We start from the raw sequence: 19531 nt of genomic DNA, 5'->3' as shown, positions 1-19531 counted from the left end.
CGCGGTACCTGTTTCTCCGCTGATTCGTCCACGTTGGGACGATTTAGAGTGGAGGGGATACCTCGGCAGTACTCGTTTAAGTTTCGTTGAAGGAATCGGATTAAGGGGTAGGCTAGAGTAATAAAATTGAGAAGCATTAACAAAGAGAAGCTCATGGTGAAGACATCGCGGGGTGGTCGAGCTAACTCGCTCGGTTTTTATTAATCTTACCTGTTTCTGAAGAATCTACAACCCGTTCAAGGTAAGTTCTTACTGTTTCTGTTCCTGGAACTGAATCCTGTTCCTGGAACTGTGATCTTGTTCCTAAAAATTTGGTCCTGTTCTTAGAACTGGTTCCTGTTCTTAGAACTGGTTCCTGTTCCTAGAATTAGATCCTGTTCCTAGAACAGTATTCTTTTAAAACCTTATTTTATTTGTTGCAGATGATGAAAACAAAGCACCAGGGGCTGGTGGCGGACCTGATGCCCAACATCAGGTTAATGCAGATCAGCGGGCACTTTATGTTCAACTACTACGGCGAGGGCAAGAAATTGATGCACAAAATCTACTGCAGTATCCACTTGTTCCTGATAATGCTCCAGTTTGCGTTTGTTGGGATTAATTTGGTCGCAGAAAAAGAAGACGTGGACGATCTTACCGCGAACACGATAACAATATTGTTCTTTCTTCACACAGTGATTAAAGTTATCTACTTTGCCGCGAGAAGCAAATTGTTTTATCGTACTCTAGCGATCTGGAACAATCCGAACAGCCATCCGTTATTTGCTGAAAGTAATGCAAGGTACCATGCAATTGCGATTACCAAGATGAGGAGGCTGCTGTTTTGTGTTGGAGCTGCTACTATCCTCACTGTCATCAGCTGGACCACTCTTACGTTCTTTGAAGATCCTCATGTTGAGCGGCTGGATAAAGAAACCAATGAAACTTATATTGTTGAGGTTAGTTTTGGTTTTTATTTTGTTTTTATTACCATTATCTAGATGTGCTTGGAATTGTGCGAATTATTGATTCGAGCTTATAGTGCATGTTTTGTGGGAATGGATGAGCTAATATTGATGTTAATAGTCCAACAGTGTTTTATTTCTTATTTTTAAGAATTCAAGGATTATAGTGCGGGAATTTTTAATTATCATTGGAAATATTTTCCAGATTCCAAGATTGCTGGTGCGATCCTGGTACCCATTTGACGCGCGTCACGGAGTAGCGCATATCGGGATGCTAATTTACCAGATCTACTGGCTGCTAGTGTGCACAGTAGACGCAAATTCAATCGACGTGCTCTTCTGTTCATGGCTGCTGTTTGCCTGCGAGCAGCTGCAACATCTCAAGGCAATAATGAAGCCACTTATGGAATTGAGCGCGACCTTAGACACCGTGGTGCCCAACAGCGGCGAGTTGTTCAAGGTAAGACCAAAAGTTATCTAATAATACAAACTCATATTTAATAATATCTGGAAAATAATTAATTTAGGCGGGAAGCGCTGATCATCTTCGTGACAACGATGGTGTACCTGGAGACTCAGCGATGAACGGTGACAACATGCTGGATATGGATCTTCGAGGGATTTACAGCAATCGGCAGGATTTCACAGCGACTTTCCGGCCTACTGCTGGTACCCAATATACCGGTGGGGTTGGACCTAATCAACTTACCAAGAAGCAAGAGATGCTGGTTCGCAGCGCCATCAAGTACTGGGTGGAACGTCATAAGCACATTGTCAGGTAATATTTTCTTCAATTCAAATAATTAATATTTTTTTTTTTAATAAAAGTAACATATAGCATAGCAACTGTTTATATTCACACGGTTATAAAAAATGGATTTGCTAGAGCGCGATATTGACCGTAACGGGGGACGTGCCCTCCGACCAGAACAATTCTATGGGTTGTACAATGTGCAATTACTATCACTATCACAAACAATTTATAGACACCTGCATATACACGCAGTATAGTTTGTAACATAATAGTGTTTGTGAAGCTATAGACTCTCTAGAAGCTATATAACATACTGGTCTCGGGTCAGGGGTTGATTGCAACCACCTGCTCTCGAGTTTTCTCTACTTAAATATTTAACAGCCAACATTTAAAATTTAACATGGAATTATTTTTTTTGAACAATTGAAAAAGTTTTCAAGTTTTTTGTCAAGGCTGTTAATAAAATATTTCAACCAACAATCCTTGATTTATTGTTAACATTTTTTTTTTTTTTCAGACTCGTCACTGCGATTGGAGACGCTTATGGTGTGGCTTTGCTGTTCCACATGTTGATTACCACCATCACCCTTACGCTGCTCGCTTATCAGGCCACTAAGGTAAGTACTTTGTTTAGTTTTTATTTTAATATTTTCTTTATTAATGCTTGTCTTTTTTCTTCCAGGTCAATGGTATCAATGTTTATGCCGCTTCGACTATTGGGTACTTGCTATACTCTCTTGGTCAAGTATTCTTGTTCTGTATATTTGGGAATCGATTAATTGAAGAAGTAAGCTTAAATGTTCATTTTTTTATTAATCATCCCCAGAAATATTTTTAAAATGACAAACTTTGTAAGACACATAATTAATTTTTTAATTAGAAATTATAATTCATGCACCTCTAAAAAATTTTCACAAATTTTTTGGATAAATAACATTTTTTTTTAGAGCTCATCTGTGATGGAAGCTGCATATTCATGTCATTGGTACGACGGTTCAGAGGAAGCTAAAACGTTTGTACAAATAGTGTGTCAGCAATGTCAAAAAGCTATGTCTATATCAGGAGCTAAGTTCTTCACCGTGTCGCTGGATCTATTCGCTTCGGTAAAAAATTTTTAATTTTAAATTTTAAATAATTAAAAAAAAATCTAGAAAATTAATTAATTAATTAATTAATTAATTAAATATTTACAATTACAGGTACTCGGAGCGGTAGTGACGTACTTCATGGTGTTAGTACAACTTAAATAAACAAAAAGTTTTAAAATTTATTTTAAAATTAATTTGTATAATTTTACATATTATTTTATATTATTTAAGATTAATTGTTTATTTACCGTTTTTTTTACGTTGACTGTTAAATTATCGGGAAAAAAAAAAAAAAAAAAAAAAACAAAGAGAAAATAAGAAAAAAAAAAAAAACTGGAGGTGTTTTAGTGTTTAATAATTTAAGAATAATAATAATATTTATTGTGTCTGCACGGTCATCTAGTTAGGGGAAATTTATACGCTAATTAATTAAGCATTAATTTAATTTAAAATTAAAAATTAAATAATTTTGTTTTAATTTATATATATATATATATATATATAAATTTAAATTTTTGTTAATGTAAATATTCATAAGTTAAATGAACCACATTTGTTTTTCTTGTTACTATTGTAATTAATCAATCCACTCTTTTATTCTTATTTTAAAATAATATTTTATGGAATAATAAAAATTTTTTATACAAAAATAAGTTATATTGTGTTTTATTTATTGCTTAAAAATCGAAATTACTGTTCCTGGAACTATTGTTCCTGGAACTCTTGAGAGAAGTCAATTCGATTAAAAATATATTTTATTCCAAAAAAATTTATACCCTAAAAAAAAAAAATATAAAAATAATTTTTTATTTAACTAACATTAAATTATTGAAAAATTGAAAGTATAGTAATTCATTTAAAATTTCAATCGAAATCTCCTGTCACTATTTCTTAATTTTATTATTTCAGTTATCATTAAAATAAAATATTACAATGATGACGTATTCCGACTTAGAGCTACAGTTTACTCGCTTAGTCTATTGCACATAGCATATGCTCAGTTCCCAATATTATGGTACAATGTATAAAATCTACTACTCAACAATTATAAATAACATTCATAATTCCAATAATTCCCAGATACAGCGAACAATATACATATAACTATATAAGTTACCGAACGTATGATATACTTATATATATTATGACTTATTGCACAAGGCTGAATACTTGAGCTAAATACTTTCACTTAGTAAATAGTAAATATTGTAGACGCCTGCAAGTAGTCTAACCTAACTACACTCAAGGTGTATACTCTAACTGTAAAGTTGATTTTTGTTTTAAATAATTGTATTTAAGGTGAGTTTCTTTTTAATTATTAATAATAATATTTTCTTATTGAAATATTAAATTATTTTTGGAGTATTAAATATAAAAAAAAAAAAAGGAATTCCTAAAGTATTGATTTTTTAGGAAAAATTATAAAAAAATTATAATTTAAGCTTCAGAAAATTATAATAATAATTTTAGGAATTCTAGGAGATTTTAGGAGATAAAGTTAATTAAAATTTTGAAAAATGAAAAATTTTTATTCACTTGCTATAAAAATGCCTATAACTTCTAAAATATTGATTTTAGGAGAAAATTGTAGCTTAGGAAATTTCCTACAAAAAACGTTTATGTTATATGGGTCTATCTTCAATATTTAAAAAAAAACAGTGACCTACATATTATCTAGATAACAATAATTAAAAATGCATAATAATCGAACTCTTAACCTTATCATTATTAACCGATAACATTTTTATCATAATAAAATATTACTAATCAGTAACCTTACTCTTCTAGATCTTCACCAAAATGGGAGGCAAGAGCTGCAAGTCATACTCCATAACCCGGAAATCCCCATCGCAGGAGCCGCCATCTTCAGGCGGTTCCCCAGACCAAGACTACATTTCCGGAGTGGTGTGCCAGGAATCGGAAATATCCGAGAACCAGATGAAATTACTCGAACTGAAAGACGGAAGCGAAACGGAAGTAGGAAAAATCCTGCTGATAAAGCAGAAAGGTCAGTTGCACGCGATAGGAACCAAGTGCACGCACTATGGCGCCCTCTTGAACACGGGAGCGCTGGGCGACGGCAGAGTTCGATGTCCTTGGCACGGTGCGTGCTTCAGCATTAAAACCGGCGACATCGAGGACTACCCAGGCTTGGACTCTCTTCCTTGCTACAACGTGACCGTCAACAAAGGACAAGTGATAGTCCGAGCTCGCCGGAAGGACCTTGAAGCAAACAGACGGCTGAGAACAGCCAATATCAATAGCTGTTCCGCGTCAAGGTCAGTTGTCATAATCGGAGGGGGTCCAGCTGGCGCCACCTGCGCGGACACGCTTCGCCAGGAAGGATTCGCTGGTAAAATCCTGATAATCTGCAAGGAACCAGTGCTGCCTTACGACCGGATCAAGGTCTCCAAGATGATGGACTTTGATGTGGACAAATCGCTGCTGAGGAACCAGAGCTACTACGACGAGCACAACATCGAAATAAAGCTAGATGTCGAAGCCGTGAAACTGGACACTGACAACAAAACAGTGAGGTTAAGTTCCGGGGAACAGATCAGTTACAGTTCCGTGTTCCTAGCAACTGGCAGCAAGCCCCGAATGCCCGGTGTTCCAGGAACCGACTTGAGCAACGTGTTCCTGGTGAGAACTCAAGCAGACGCTGCTAGGATCAACAGCCAGCTGTCTTCGGACAAACATGTCGTCGTTCTGGGCCAGAGTTTCATTGGAATGGAGGCTGCTGCTTATTGCCAGAACAAGGTGGCTTCTGTGACAATCATCGGCAGAGACACTGTTCCACTGCGTGCTGTTTTCGGTGAGGAGATAGGAACCAGGATTCTCAAGGAACATCAAGCCAAGGGGGTTAAGTTTGTGTTTAACAACAATATTGCCAAGTTTTTACCCAGGGAACAAAGCAATGACCTTGGAGAAGTGGAACTTACCGATGGAACCAAGCTACCGGCGGATATTGCCATTGTGGGCATTGGTTCCACTCCGTACACTGATTGGCTCCAGGGTTCCAAGGTTCTGCTGCACGAGGGCGCTGTGGTTGTTGATGAGTTCTTGAAGAGCAGTGTTAATGATGTCTATGCTGGAGGCGACATTGCTTACGCGCCGGTATTTGTTTCTGAAGGCTCTAAAGCTGCTATTGGACACTATCCGCTTGCGCATTATCATGGAAGGATCGCTGCTTTGAATATTTGCCAGAGGGTGACGCCTCTGAAGGCTGTTCCGTACTTTTGGACCAATTTGTTTGGAAAGAATTATCGATATGCAGGTTAGTTGCATTTTTTTTTTTTATAATTACTATTGAAAATAATTTTTTAAATATTTAAATTTTCGCGGGCAAGTGAAGTAGTTCCTAATCTGGCGCGCAACGCCATCTTACAGAAAATTTAAGAACTAAAAATTTTAATTTTGTGTTTTTAAGGGTTTACCAACCAACTTTTCAATTTATTAGAGATTTTGAATCAATTGAATAATTTTTTAATTATTTTTAATTGATTTTCAGGTCACGGACGTGCTTCAAGCGTCAAAATCTTCGGATCTTTGGAAGACTTTAAATTCTTCGCCTATTATTTAAAAGACGGAAAAGTAATAGCAATGAGCAGCGCCGGAAGTGATCCGATTGTTTCCGACTTTGCCGAGTACATCTACGAAGGAAATGTACTTACCGAGCAGCAGATCGAGGACAACCCCATCGGGTGGATGCGGAACAAGCCTGTTGAATTGTTGCGAAATATATTTAAAGATAAATTTGATTCGCTAAACAAGTCGTAAGATGTCAGACATAATTTTGTGTATTTAAAACAGTATTTTTTTGGGATTAAATATTGATATTTTAGGTTTTGTAAGGGTATTGGGTTACAAAAGGAGCCACTGCAGAGAACATTTAAAAAAAAGTTCCATACGTTAACCCATAAGCACATAAACAGTCATAAAAGTTATACAATGAAATTTCTACACAAGTTTATTAAATTGAGACTTTTCCGTCCTATTTAATTTTTCTATATTGTTATAGTTATATATAAATATATTTGTTATGATTTACAAAAGTAATAAAAATTATTTAAGAAGAAATTGTTACAGTTATTGTAGTTAAGCTCCGCCTCTTAGCAACGCCCCGCCCCTCCATAGCAACGCACTGTATTACCATGACAACGCCCCGCCCTTTCCTAGCAACGCCTCCCACTACTAAAAAAAACAGTTTAAAAATTCTAAAAAAATTATTATCCATCACACAAAAGATTATGATACGAATAATAGCAATTTTTATTTTAAAATAAATATTTTTTTATTATCAATAATATCTTTATTAATCATCTACTTTAATTAACTTTTCGTTGATTGAATTGACTGTATTTCCTCTCAAGTTCCTCCTCCATGGCCTGCAACTGTTCCCGGTTCTGTTCCTGGGTCATTTGTTCCATCAACTCGTGATTGTACGTCGAGTGGAGCATCAGTGCGAGAACTCCGGCCCGAGTCGCCATATTGGAACGGATCTGGCGTTCCTGTTCCACCAGTTCGTCAATTTTCAACCACTGTCTGACACGTTCCATGTCTATTTCTGCTCTGCGCAGCTTCTCCCACACGTAATGCTTGACGCAGCTCTTCTTCGGCGCTCGGCAGAATTCTCCAGTAGTGTCGAAGACGTTCGTCACCAGAGGGCAGCCACAGACCTCTGTGTCGCTCACTTTTGGGTCTTTGCAGTGCTCGGGACAGAGCACTCGCAGGCGCTTGCAGTACGTTCGGTTTATCGGGTTGAAGAAGTCGCAGAACATCACTTGACCTTCGATTCGGGTTTTGAAGATTGAACCAAATGATGCTTGAGATTCGTACTGTAATCAATGTCCCGTCTTAATACAATATAAAACCATTAAGCTAAAAACCGTTTATAACGACAAATCGCTCATAACGACCATGGTTGAACCATCTTAAAGAAGAAAAACATCGTTTATAACGTCTAAAACATGATTTTGCACTTGTAATTGTGTTTGTATTTGTTTTTCAGTAATTTTGGTTTAAGCACCAGAGGTTCAATAATATACCAATCAGTGGAGCTATTTTACAAGAAAAAGCCAATGATTTTGCCCGTAAATTAGGAAAAGACAATTTTAAATGTACTTCTTCTTGGATAGAACGTTTCCGACTTGGTTATAACATAGTTAGTGGAAAAATTAATGGCCAAGCGGCTGATGTACCAACTGGGACCAGAGAAGAGTGGTTGTCAAAAAAGTCGCCTGTTTTTTGTAAAAATTATAAACCAGGAAATTTTGGAAAAATGCCTTTGAGATTGGGATACTCAATTGAAAGCTCAAAAAAGATAAATTCTTCTTGTGGTGGACAACTGTCCTGTTTAAAATCTACAATTTATTAAGCTAGTATTCTTACCGCCTAATGTGACTTTTTTCCTGCAACCAATGGACCAAGGAATTATAAAATCCCTCAAAATGCACTATAGAAAATTGCTAGTGATGCACTTACTACAAAACATTGAAAAAAGAAAAAAATGATTTGACGATTTTGAATGCGATGTTTAATAAATAGTTGTAATGTATTTTTGAATGTAATAACAATGTTTTTGATTATTAATAATAGATAATGGTCATAACGACCATAAGTAATAATTCATCGGTCCCTTCAATGTCGTTATAAACGGTTTTCACTGTATTATCTTAAAAGAAAAAAATTACCTTATTAAAACACTTCTCCATGTGTTTAATAGCAGTCCTGGAATGAATCTCATGCCCACAAGTGATGCAATACATGCTCATCTCAGTGTCATCATTATCATCAATCTCAAAATTAGGATCAATGGAAGCATTTTTGGCCCTCTCGACAATCCTGTCCAACTCAGCATGTCTCTTATCCAACTCCTGAAGAATGATTCTGACATCCTGCTGTTGCTTTCTGATAGACTCAAGAGAGTGCTGGTTGTTCTGTTCAGCGACGCAAGATGTCAGCGACCACTCCTGGATCCTCTGTGGCAGCACCTGATAAATCCTATTGGTCGCTAATTTAATTCCGCACTCGTCCGAGCAGTATTTGCTCCCCACTCTAGACTGCCTGGTGCAAGCTGGGCCGTAGCATTGCCTCGGAGTCTCGTACAAATTATAAAGCTGCTCCCTTTCATTGCTCGAGTCGCGCTTGCGCTTCTTGCTAGGTTTCTCCGAGCGGTTGTGGCTTTTCGAAGGCTTTAGCGGGATCGCGCCAATGGAACGGCAAGTTCGCTGGATGCAGCGAAGCTTAAGGCGAACTGAGAGCCCGAATTTCTTTAAATGCCGGCAGGGGTCGCACTTGCCGCAGTTCTCAGTTCTTAAGCACCCGCTGCACTCCCCGCAGCGCTTTGATTGCGGCTTTTTTACTATCAGAGCCTCTTCTGCCCACGGCTCGTCGTACTCGTACCTCCCGCCGGTTCCGGTTCCAGTTCCAGTTCCAGTTCCGGCTCCGCTGGTTCTGCCGTCTTTGTGCCGGTACTTTTTGAACCTTCGGTCTTCTTGCTCGGTTTTGCGAGGCTTGTAGCGGGTTATTAATGTTGAGTCTTCTTCTCTGCATCGCTTTTTTTTTTTTTGAAAGAAATTTTATTAATTTTTTTTAGGCTGCTTTTTTTATATTTTTATTTTTTCCTTTAAGAAAATTTCAAAAGAAAGTTTTGAAAAAAATTTTTACTCTTTCCTTTTTAATTTTAGTGCAAAAACTACGTCTCAAAATTAAAAAAAAAAAATTATTAAATTAAAAAAAAAATGATTTTTTTCCAAAAAAAATTAATATAAATATTAATAATAGTTTAATACATACCACACAAAAAAATTGTTTAATATATTTAGCATCTTTTTCAGTAATATTAATACAATCACCATGGTACCATTCCTCACAAGCATCACACCCACTGAAAATAAATCAAATTTTTAAATATTTTAATTTTTATAACCAATTAATTATAAAAAAATTTTTTTTTTTCGAAATTTAGATAATTTTTTGAAATTTCTAAATGTAGAATTTTATTTATTATAATTTAAAAAATTGTTCCTGTTAAATACAGTATCATTAATAACCTAAAAAAAATTTTATCAAAATAAAAATTATATTTTAAAAATTTTGAAAAAATTTTTTAATAAATAAATAAAAAATAATAAAATACTTACATCATAAAACGAGAACTGTCAGAACTGCGGCAAATACAATAAGCCTGTCCATCTTGTTTCAATAAAGTTGCTATTTTACTTTTTCTTTCTGGCAGCATAAATTGCTTTGCAATTTCCTCTTTCTAAAAAAATTAATTAATTAAATTAAATAATAAATATTACAATATTTAAAATTTAAACTTACCGATAATCCATGTCTTTTTTTACTCATATTAATAAATAAATTATTAAGGGTGTTAAGCGTGACTCTCAATGTTTATACTTTATTTACTTTTGCTTGACATCCGCCATGTTGAAAAATTTTCTGATGGTAATCTATTTTTTTTACCACCACAGTTTGTAGTTTAAATTGATCGAACAGATAGCGCCACATTAATCTTTGAATTTCACGCGGTTTTATTTAAAATCTATAAAGTTAGCCGATATTTTCAATTTATTAAATTAGAATTAAAAATTTTTTTTTAAATTTGCACTTTTAAAAAAAAAAAATTGAAAAAAAAATTTTTTTTAATTTAAAACTTCCCGCCTTAGTCAAGTTTTTTAAATTCTCTGTAAGATGGCGTTGCGCACCGGATAAAGAACTACGTCACACTCCTGTCAAAATTTAAATTTAAAAAATAATTTTTTAATTTAAAACTTACCTGGACATTACATTATTATGGTATGTACATTTTTATAATAAACTAAAATAAATTAAATATTAAAATGTCTTTATTAATTAAAATTCTAATACAACACAATAAGGTTACAAAGTGTTTATTCAATATTCACACCAATTTGCAATAAAAAAAATAAAAAGTACAGAATAAATGCACTCTTTGGTTCCGACATTTACATCAGTAAAATATTAACTAATAATAATAATAATAATAATAATAATAATAATAATAATAATAATAATAAAATAATATTACTTTACAATTAAATTAAATGAGTTTCCGAAATCCTCAACAATAAAAAATTACAATTACAACACTTATAGCTTTTTATAATTATAATTCTCATATTTATTTATCGGGACATACATTATTTATATGCACCTACGATATGATATATTTAGACAACATACATATGTAGATATATATTATCAATATAAACTAATTGGTAATTATAATTATTAATAATTAATAATTAATAATGATAAATACATCCTAAAGTATCACATCAGTGAATAAATTGTAGTAATAAATTAATAATCATTCATTTCGTTTAATTGTTAAGTAATGCGATAAGTATGCAGATGGCGTAACGGATCGAAAAAATTCGTACAAAAATTTCCGTATAAATTTATAAAAATTACTTGTATCAGTCTTTGTAGAGTACTATGGAGTTGTAAAAATTTCGATACAAAAGTGAGCGTTGAAAAATATTTTTCTCCATTTTTTTATGGAGATATATTAAGCCTTGCCTTGAAACTACACAAAAAAATGTTAACTTGGATCTTCAAAAAATTTTTTTTACTAAAAAAAAAAAAATTAATTCAAAACGGGACTCGAACCTTGTCCCCGGCCCAGTCTGTTAAAACTGAGTGATACTACTTCGCCAATTTAAAATTTTCAACTACGAGCAAACGTAATTTTTTAACGAAATTTATTAAATACTTAATTAAATAAAACAAATTTCTTGGTTGTATATTAAAAATTTTCCAAGATAACTTTTTTCTGCGCATGCCGAATAATTTCTCCCTGAAGATCCGCATCGATTATCAATATACAATTATACACAAACACACGTAAATCGTGCATCAGCTTCAAATGCGTGTAGCGGTGAACAAGCACAAACAAAGTTTATTAATCCAGCCTCGCGTACCGCGGAACAATGTTCTTCTTGATCCAGAACTCACAATTATCCAGATTATTCTGAGGCAAGATATCTTGGCCGATAACAATTACAGTGCGTGAGCGCGGAACATTAGCTGCTTCGATCATTTTTTCGTTCCAAACAAACTGGTTGAACAACTGCTGAATAGCAGAGACGTGGCGCTTCTGTTCCGGCGTTCTGGCGGTGTAGGAACCTAAGATGGAGGCCACGTCACTGTCTACGTCAGCAAGATGGCCGCGAGGTTGCGTGGAGAGGTAGAAGGGGACGTCGCAATCCTCGTTGCTCAAAGAATGGGTCAAGTTCCAGAGGGGACAGACTACACGGATGTCAGAAATCATGCTCACGAATCCTTTTAAAGAAGTGTTGTAACGCGTAATGGCTTCCTCTGCGATTCCAGTTGTTCCTAGAAGAGATTCACGTACTATTCCAGTGACTTGGGATGATTCTATTGTCGCGTTCGGGTTACGGAATCTTTGAGGCGTTGCAGAGTGCGCTGTTGTTCCGAACATCGTTGGAACTGGTGGGCCATCTCGTTGCAGAACCTGGAATTAATGTAAGTCTTAATAAATATGTAATTATTTTTTAATATTAATTAACTTTATTAACAAAATAAAGGAAATAATTAGTTTTAAATTAAAAAGTGTTTTTTTGAATTTGAATTTTAGCGGGAGTGTGACGTAGTACCTTTTCCGGTGCGCAACGCCATCTTACAGAAATTTGAGGAACTAAATTAAAAAAAATCGTCTTTTCAAGGCTTTATCAACCATATGATTAATTTATTTGAGATTTTAATCTTTTAAAAGAGGTAACATGTGCTTGACCAAGATTAAGGTGCCAGAAATTGAGACCAAACTTGAATCTTACCTGCAGAATATTTTCCTGAACAATAACGCCATCATTAACAATCCACTCGTGCCGCCACTCAGCAGAAGAAGCTTCCCTAGGTTCAGGAAGTCCAATGTCATGCTGGTACCAGTTCTGCGGCACAGCCTCCATGATACTCTCCGCAGTCTTGGTCCTCAGACAAGAAATATCCCTGCACTGGATATTATTCAAAAAGGACTCAGCCATCCTCTCTGAAGCATTGAGAGGCTTAGTGGGGAACATAACACTCCCACTGGAGACCCAAGCCCTGGAGAACAACTTCTTCTCCTTCTCCGTCTCCTTTCCAGGCCTGGAGGCCAACAAAGCCGCGACCAAGGTTCCTCCAGCTCTATGGCCCCAAACTGTGACCTTGTCCTTGTCTCCTCCAAAGTGCTGGATGTTCAGCTGGACCCACTTGAGCACCGCGATGATATCCGAGAGTCCGTAGTTTCCAGAAGTCTGCGGGTAGCTGGAGCGAGTCAGCGGTTCCGCGGCTAGGAACCCGAAGACGCCTAGCCTGAAGTTCGGGCGAACGAAGACCATATCCCGGACTCGGGCGAGTTTGGCCGAAGGCTGCATCACTCCTGGAGATCCTCCGGACAAAGAGTCGGCGCCGATCATCACCACAACTGGAAGCGGATTGTAGTACCTAACCTGCGGCGTGAAGATGTCTAAATACAGACAATCCTCCGAGCCTGAGATTTTTCCCGAGGGGTCGCGCTGCCAGCAGAACTCCGAAGAATTGTGCGCTAAGTACGTTCCGTTCCAGCAGTACTCGATCTTGTTAATCGACTCCGCGGGCTTCCAGCGGCTGGCGTTAACCGGCGGCAGCGCGTAAGGGATTCCCCGGAACGCGAACCCGCCATCTTCTAAAACTCCCTGGACTGGACCGCAAGATGTCGACGCTTCCACCTTCCCGTCCTTCACCGGCGCCTTGATCAGCTGTTGCGGACCCGCGCAGGCCACGCTTATAATTATTATCGTGATCAGCAGAATTAGAATCACCGCAGCTGTAAGTATTATTATTTATTTATTATTTACTGTCATATTTTATTAATTAATTAATATGATTTATGATCCTACCAGTGACGAGGCGGTTTCGCCGAGCGACGGCGATCCAGATGGCCAACGGGTTGCTCTTAGACGGCGGCTCGTCAGTAGCATCCCCACCACCGTCCAATCTCACTGTCTCCATACCATCCTCCGGGTCGGGTTTCTCCCCACCTTCGTCTAGGGTCTCCACGCTTGCCAACCCCGCCGAGGCTCCTAACTCAGCGTCGGTTTCCTGGAATTGGTTGTAGGTGAGGTAAGTTTTTAAATTGAATATTTTATTATTGATTTCAAGTGTTTTATTGTTTTTTGAATGTATCTTCTAAAATACTAAAAATAACGCTATCGTATAAAAACGTTTTTGATAGGAAATTTCTTAAGCTATAATTTTGATTTTTTCCTACAATTTTTTCCTAAACCCATTATTTTAGGAGTTATGACCACTTTTATAGTAACTAGATCATAAATTTTTATTTTTAATTATCTAGTGACTCCTAAAGTATTCAAGATAGACCTGAAAAGTAGGAGTGTTTTGGATAGGAAATTTCCTAAGCTACAATTTTGGATTCCTATAAATTTCTCCTAAACTCAATATTTTAGGAGTTACAGCCACTTTTTCAATTCCTAATCATAAATTTTCATAAAAAAATTTTCTTTTTTTAAATAATACCAATTATAAATCCAATTTCTCCCATCATAATCTCTCTAATTACTTCCTCTCTCTTTTCCCACCCACCAGACCTATCATTAAAAAATTCCCGAAAATTTCCCCCCATCCGGAAGCTAAAAATACCCGTAACATCAAAATACAAGTCATGTCCGTCGGATCAATACCTCAGAAGTTCTCAATCCGTCTTTCTTTCTTCCCTCAATCCCAAACAAGACAACCCACTCGGCAGGTCTTTGAACTCTAGCTCAAGCTTACTAAGATGAAGATAAATAGTTAAAAAAGCCGACTCACCTTTTTTTTCTTCGGAAAAACCGAAACGAGGGGCAACCTAATGGCGTTTAAAATTCCCTTGCGCTCCTTTTCCTTTTCTTTAGCGGGCGTTGTCTTCTCCGGGGGGTTATCTTCTTTAGCGCCGACTTCTCCGGTTTCTTCAGGAGTTCCCTCTGGCTTCCCCTCCTCCTGTTAATAATATAATTTCATTGTAATTCACTCTGTCTAGGATTCCGTCCATTATTTAAAACAATCGTAACCCCTCATTATCATCCCGAGGTTGTCATTCCGGAAACATACCCGACAGTGATGTAGGAAAAAGGTTATTTTCCGCTCCGGTGAACTCACACGAAAAAATTTTCTAAATTTAACAAATTTATTGCTTCTGGTCATATATTTCATCGTTTATTGTCAAAACGCGGGACTAATTCTTCTAAATAGTCACAATGACTATAAAGGTGTTTAGCTGGCGTTCAATAAGTTCCCGCTGGGTCTTTCATAACAGTCAATTGTAGGGAATAGACCCCTGCTTTCATGAAATATGATGACTTTCTTTGCCATATGCTTCAATTATTTTTTTTTTTTTTAATTCAAATTTTATTCGCGCGCTTTTCTGCCATTTTGAAAACTCCCGCCATTTTGTCGTGCAACTGGCCCCAACACATTTTTTGCCTTTTTAAAGCAATTTTTACATTAAATTAATAAATTTTTTTTATAAAAATTATTTAATATAAAATAATTATACATTTTTTACTTGAAAAAAAAATTTTTTTTCTAGTCAAGTAATTTTTTTTTAATTTTCAAGAGCCCTAAAAAATTATTCATATTAAAAACGATGACTCGGTAATCTCAAAATAACGGAATTTTTTTCAAGTTGAATATTTTCACAGAAAACAGCTTTATGAATAATTTTTTATTATTACTATTATTATAAAAATGATTTATTATTGATAAAAAATTGTAAAATATGATTCTTATGCGGTGTTTAATTTATAAACAAAATAAGGTACAAGTAAAACAAGTCCTTCCTGTTACAAGTATCCGAGTAATGTGATACTGCAAACGGACGCAACCCGATATTTTTATAAAGTAAAGAGTAAACCGAAGAATATTAAATAAAACCCTGCTACATACTAACTAGTCTTACTACTTTTAGGATGCTTTGTACGCTACGAGAATATCTGTATTTTTTATTGTGGTCGTTTTTATAGTGACTAAGTCATAAATTTTTGTTTTTTAATATCTAGTCATTCCTAAAGTTCCTGTAACTCCTAAAATATTGAAAATAGCCCTATAAAATAGGAATGTTTTTTATAGGAAATTTCCTAAGCTACAATTTTAGTCTCTTATGAATTTCTCCTAAAATCATTATTTTAGGAGTTACAGCCATTTTTCCACAAAAATCAGCTTTAAAAATAATGTTTTTGATACAATTTTTTTTTTCAAAGATTTTAATGACACATACCGTCTTCTATATTATATTATATTAATACAATATATTTATATATATATATATATATATATATATATATATATATATATATATATATATATCATAGCAGTAAGGCTTTTATATAACTGTAGCGAATACGATTAACGTAATCGTCACCACTTTCTTCGTCAATTAAGCTTATAATAAGACGGATCAAGCCAATTAACCGCCGACTCATTTCTAAATTAAAAATTCTTCCTATATATTTTTTCAGCCCAAAAAATTATTTTTAGTCAAAAAAAAAAATTCAAAATTCCAAAAAATAATAATGTTTTTAAACGAAAAAAAAAAAAAAAAAATAATAATTACACGATAACAAAGATAAAAATAATTTATAGTGTTCCCACGGGTGATTTGCCACAAAATAAAACCCTACAACCTACAACGTCCCTTCAATCGGTCCCCCTGGGTTCTCGAAAGGGGGCAAAAAAAGATCCGTAATGTGACGTCAGATCGCACCTGGCGATCGATCCGGTTTTTCATAAAATAACACGCACGTCCTTTGTATCAACTGGTATGCCATTATTTAAACATTATATATATTATGTATTACATCCTTGTACTCTTATTTGGTACTACATATCATTATTATTATTATTATTATTATTATTATTATTATTATTATTATTATTATTATTATTATTATTATTATCATTATTAGAAAAAAACTAAATTTTTTAATAATTACAATTTTGACTCAAAATTTATTATTATTATTTTTATTATCATAATTACCTTGCAAGTCTCCTTGCTCTTAGAGCGACAGAACCCAGGCATCTTTATTCCTCCAATAGGAATCTTTTTCTTAGGTTTCTCTTCAGATTCAAGATCGGGAGCTGGAGCCGATCCCGTATGCTTTGTGTTCTCTTCATTCAGCATTTTCTCTCGCTCCTCCTCAGCTATTTCTTTCTTATCCATACTTGCGTCTTTTTCTTCTTGACTCATTTCTATTTTCTGTAATTATAATAATCATTATTGTTGTTATTATTAAAGAAATATTAAATTTTTAATAATAACAATCTTGAGTAAAAATTTGATTAATATTATTATTATTGTTTTTATTAATTATTAATAATAAATGTCTATCGTAAGAACATAATTATTTAATTAGTAAAAATCTAATTAATTTGATCTTTAATTTGACGTCAATAATCATAACAATAATTGTCATTGTGATTAAAACATAAACTAAAAATACTTGTATATTGATTTTGAACGTCAATGCAGTCAAAAATAGTAATTAATCCTCTAAAGACCTGCTAAAGTTGAATTTATTAGACAATTTTTGTAATAAATAATTAAAAGTTGAGAGTCATAGGTTTAATATTCTCACGATGACTCCCTCATGACTATTACGATGACAAGCTACCAAATTTAAAAGTCGACGCGTGCGACAGATGCTTGGCACGTGTGACACCCGCGGATGCTATTAAAATTTTTACTCCATATTTTTACTTGAATTATTAACCTTTAGAAAATATTTCCTTTTAATGCATACACTTAAGCTCTTAAAACCTTTATTCGATTTTTAAATAGTATTTTTGGTAATGAATTTTATAAATTCTTCTATAAAATACATTTTTTCGAACAATTAAAAAGAAATAAATAAAATTCAGCATTATTTTAGGAGTTATGACCACTTTTATAATATTTAGTCATTCCTATAATTATCTAGTCACTCCTAAAGTTCCTATATCTCCTAAAATATTGAAAATAGACTCATGATACATAAACATTTTTGATAGGAAATTTCCTAAGCTACAATTTTAGTCTCCTATAAATTTTTCCTAAAATCATTATTTTAGGAGTTATAGCCATTTTTTCAATTAAATATTATTTTAAATTCACAAACAAAAGTCTTAAAACAAAACAAAGATCTAAATTTAATGTGAAAAAAATTTTTTTTTAATTTTAAATTCACAGAAATTGTCTAAAAAAATATGATTCAAATAAAGAATCTAAATTTAACTTAAAAAAAAAATTAAATTAAAATTTTTTTACAAAAATAAAACTAAATAAATTTTTAAATAAAATTGCCAAGAAAAATAATAGTAAAATTTTTTTTTTCTAAAATTTGAACTTAAAAAAAATAAAATAATAACACTTTTACTATAACAAAGCCAAGAAATAACATCTGAATAAAATCTCGCGGATAAAATTATTAAAATTAGTACCAAAAAATGCAGCATCAGCTAAGCTTAAATTTTTTTTTATTAAAATCAATAGTTAAAATAAGATAAATATCCTATTCCCCTGCACATAATAGTAAAAGCAGACAAGAGAGTCGGTTTGCAAGAAGGGTGACGGGCGATGGCGCCAAGGGGATCGCATCGCGTTCGGCGTCGCAACGCCGAGGTTGTTATCTTCCACAACGGCAACACTGCGAACATATCCACCCCAGGGAATATTTTTATCCGTAAAAATAAACACTAAAATACTCCTTTGGTTGTCATGACTATCGATTACACAAAAGCGGAAATTAAAGCTAAAGAATTGAATTAAAAAGAAAATAAAAAATTTATTAGAATTTCTTCCAGACTCCAGAACCATTAAAAATTTTCGAAATCAAGAATTTAGTATAAAAAATACTAAAATTTAAAAAAAACTTACCAAAATATTGCGCACTAAAAAACTTTTTAAGTAAAACCGGTACCGCGAAGTTCGAGCGAGTAAAGAAGACTGAAGAGAAGTGAAGAAGTGAGAAACCCGCTGCTGGATATCGGAGAAAGCTAACCACCGGAAGAGACTATGGGGGGATGCTTTTTTTATATCAAAGGGATTACTAATTGAAGCGCGCGCAGCGCTTGTACGTCACGCATGCGTTTCAAATTTTTATAAATATAAACACAAAAAGTAATTGCTTTTTTTGTAATATGCTTTTTCATTATTCACTATCAAAACTCGCTGAAGAGCTAACCGTATTAAAGTATTATAGCTAACGGTCCATATTGCCCACGAAACAGCTGGTTAAAAAATTTATAACAATCAATTGTGATGAACAATAGAGTTTTAAAAACGATACCACACCCTAGTTACTGGTCCTTTGTTTTAAGCCGGTTCATTGTTTTTTAGAGAAATTAATTTTTTAATTTTCGAACTTTCTTCAACTCCTAATATCTTCCTAAAAAAATTTTTTTAGACTTATAAAATACACAGTATCTTGTAGGAAATTTCCCGAGGAACAATTTAAAGTGGTCAGAATTGCATTTTAAGCAATTATTTTAAGAGTTATTGTCATTTATCTGATTTCAAAACATTAATTATTGAAATGATAACTCTAAATGAAAAAACGACAAAAATTATCCATAATTTCCAAGAATATTTGGATAACTTGGTATAACTTTGGATAAAATTGATGAACAAAGGATATCGTCGATAAATTTTTAACTTTTAAGTGTCCCTTAAAATCCCTGAAAAATTTAAAGCGCTGCGA

General features: G+C 34.2%; 4 protein-coding genes across 5 annotated transcripts; 2 read left to right on the top strand and 2 right to left on the bottom strand.

The window, feature by feature from the left end:
* Positions 1-116: 116 nt before the first annotated feature.
* Orco (odorant receptor co-receptor) lies at positions 117-3376 on the top strand. The gene is made up of 8 exons (XM_074239589.1): positions 117-241; positions 423-938; positions 1150-1404; positions 1472-1722; positions 2216-2315; positions 2381-2485; positions 2646-2801; positions 2898-3376. Exons 2-8 carry the CDS (start codon positions 423-425, stop codon positions 2946-2948), a joined length of 1434 nt encoding a protein of 477 aa, XP_074095690.1. The 5' UTR covers positions 117-241; the 3' UTR covers positions 2949-3376.
* A 549-nt stretch (positions 3377-3925) lies between these two features.
* Positions 3926-6865, top strand: LOC141525178 (apoptosis-inducing factor 3). The gene is made up of 4 exons (XM_074239554.1): positions 3926-4085; positions 4575-6063; positions 6298-6562; positions 6632-6865. The coding sequence occupies exons 2-4, from the start codon at positions 4587-4589 to the stop codon at positions 6786-6788; spliced, it is 1899 nt and encodes a 632-aa protein (XP_074095655.1). The 5' UTR covers positions 3926-4085; positions 4575-4586; the 3' UTR covers positions 6789-6865.
* Positions 6849-10229, bottom strand: LOC141525179 (CXXC-type zinc finger protein 1). 2 transcript variants are annotated; one of them, XM_074239556.1, is made up of 6 exons: positions 10116-10229; positions 9932-10053; positions 9585-9675; positions 8480-9343; positions 7114-7624; positions 6849-6980 (listed from the first exon to the last, which is right to left on the bottom strand). In XM_074239556.1, the coding sequence occupies exons 1-5, from the start codon at positions 10140-10142 to the stop codon at positions 7115-7117; spliced, it is 1614 nt and encodes a 537-aa protein (XP_074095657.1). In that variant the 5' UTR covers positions 10143-10229; the 3' UTR covers positions 6849-6980; position 7114. The 2 variants fall into 2 exon arrangements, with proteins under 2 accessions (XP_074095657.1, XP_074095656.1); XM_074239555.1 differs by lacking the exon at positions 6849-6980 and having other exon boundaries at positions 7035-7624.
* A 428-nt stretch (positions 10230-10657) lies between these two features.
* Positions 10658-18794, bottom strand: Nrt (Neurotactin). The gene is made up of 6 exons (XM_074239551.1): positions 18709-18794; positions 16834-17052; positions 14628-14795; positions 13700-13901; positions 12617-13626; positions 10658-12294 (listed from the first exon to the last, which is right to left on the bottom strand). The coding sequence occupies exons 2-6, from the start codon at positions 17041-17043 to the stop codon at positions 11722-11724; spliced, it is 2163 nt and encodes a 720-aa protein (XP_074095652.1). The 5' UTR covers positions 17044-17052; positions 18709-18794; the 3' UTR covers positions 10658-11721.
* Positions 18795-19531: the final 737 nt, after the last annotated feature.

The sequence above is a fragment of the Cotesia typhae genome, unplaced genomic scaffold (assembly GCF_013202065.1).
Source record: "Cotesia typhae breed Kobodo isofemale line unplaced genomic scaffold, CoteBio_Ctyphae contig_26, whole genome shotgun sequence".
NCBI lineage: Eukaryota > Metazoa > Arthropoda > Insecta > Hymenoptera > Braconidae > Cotesia > Cotesia typhae.
The sequence above is the reverse complement of the archived record's forward strand: the minus strand, read 5'-3'. Positions and strand labels throughout refer to the sequence as shown.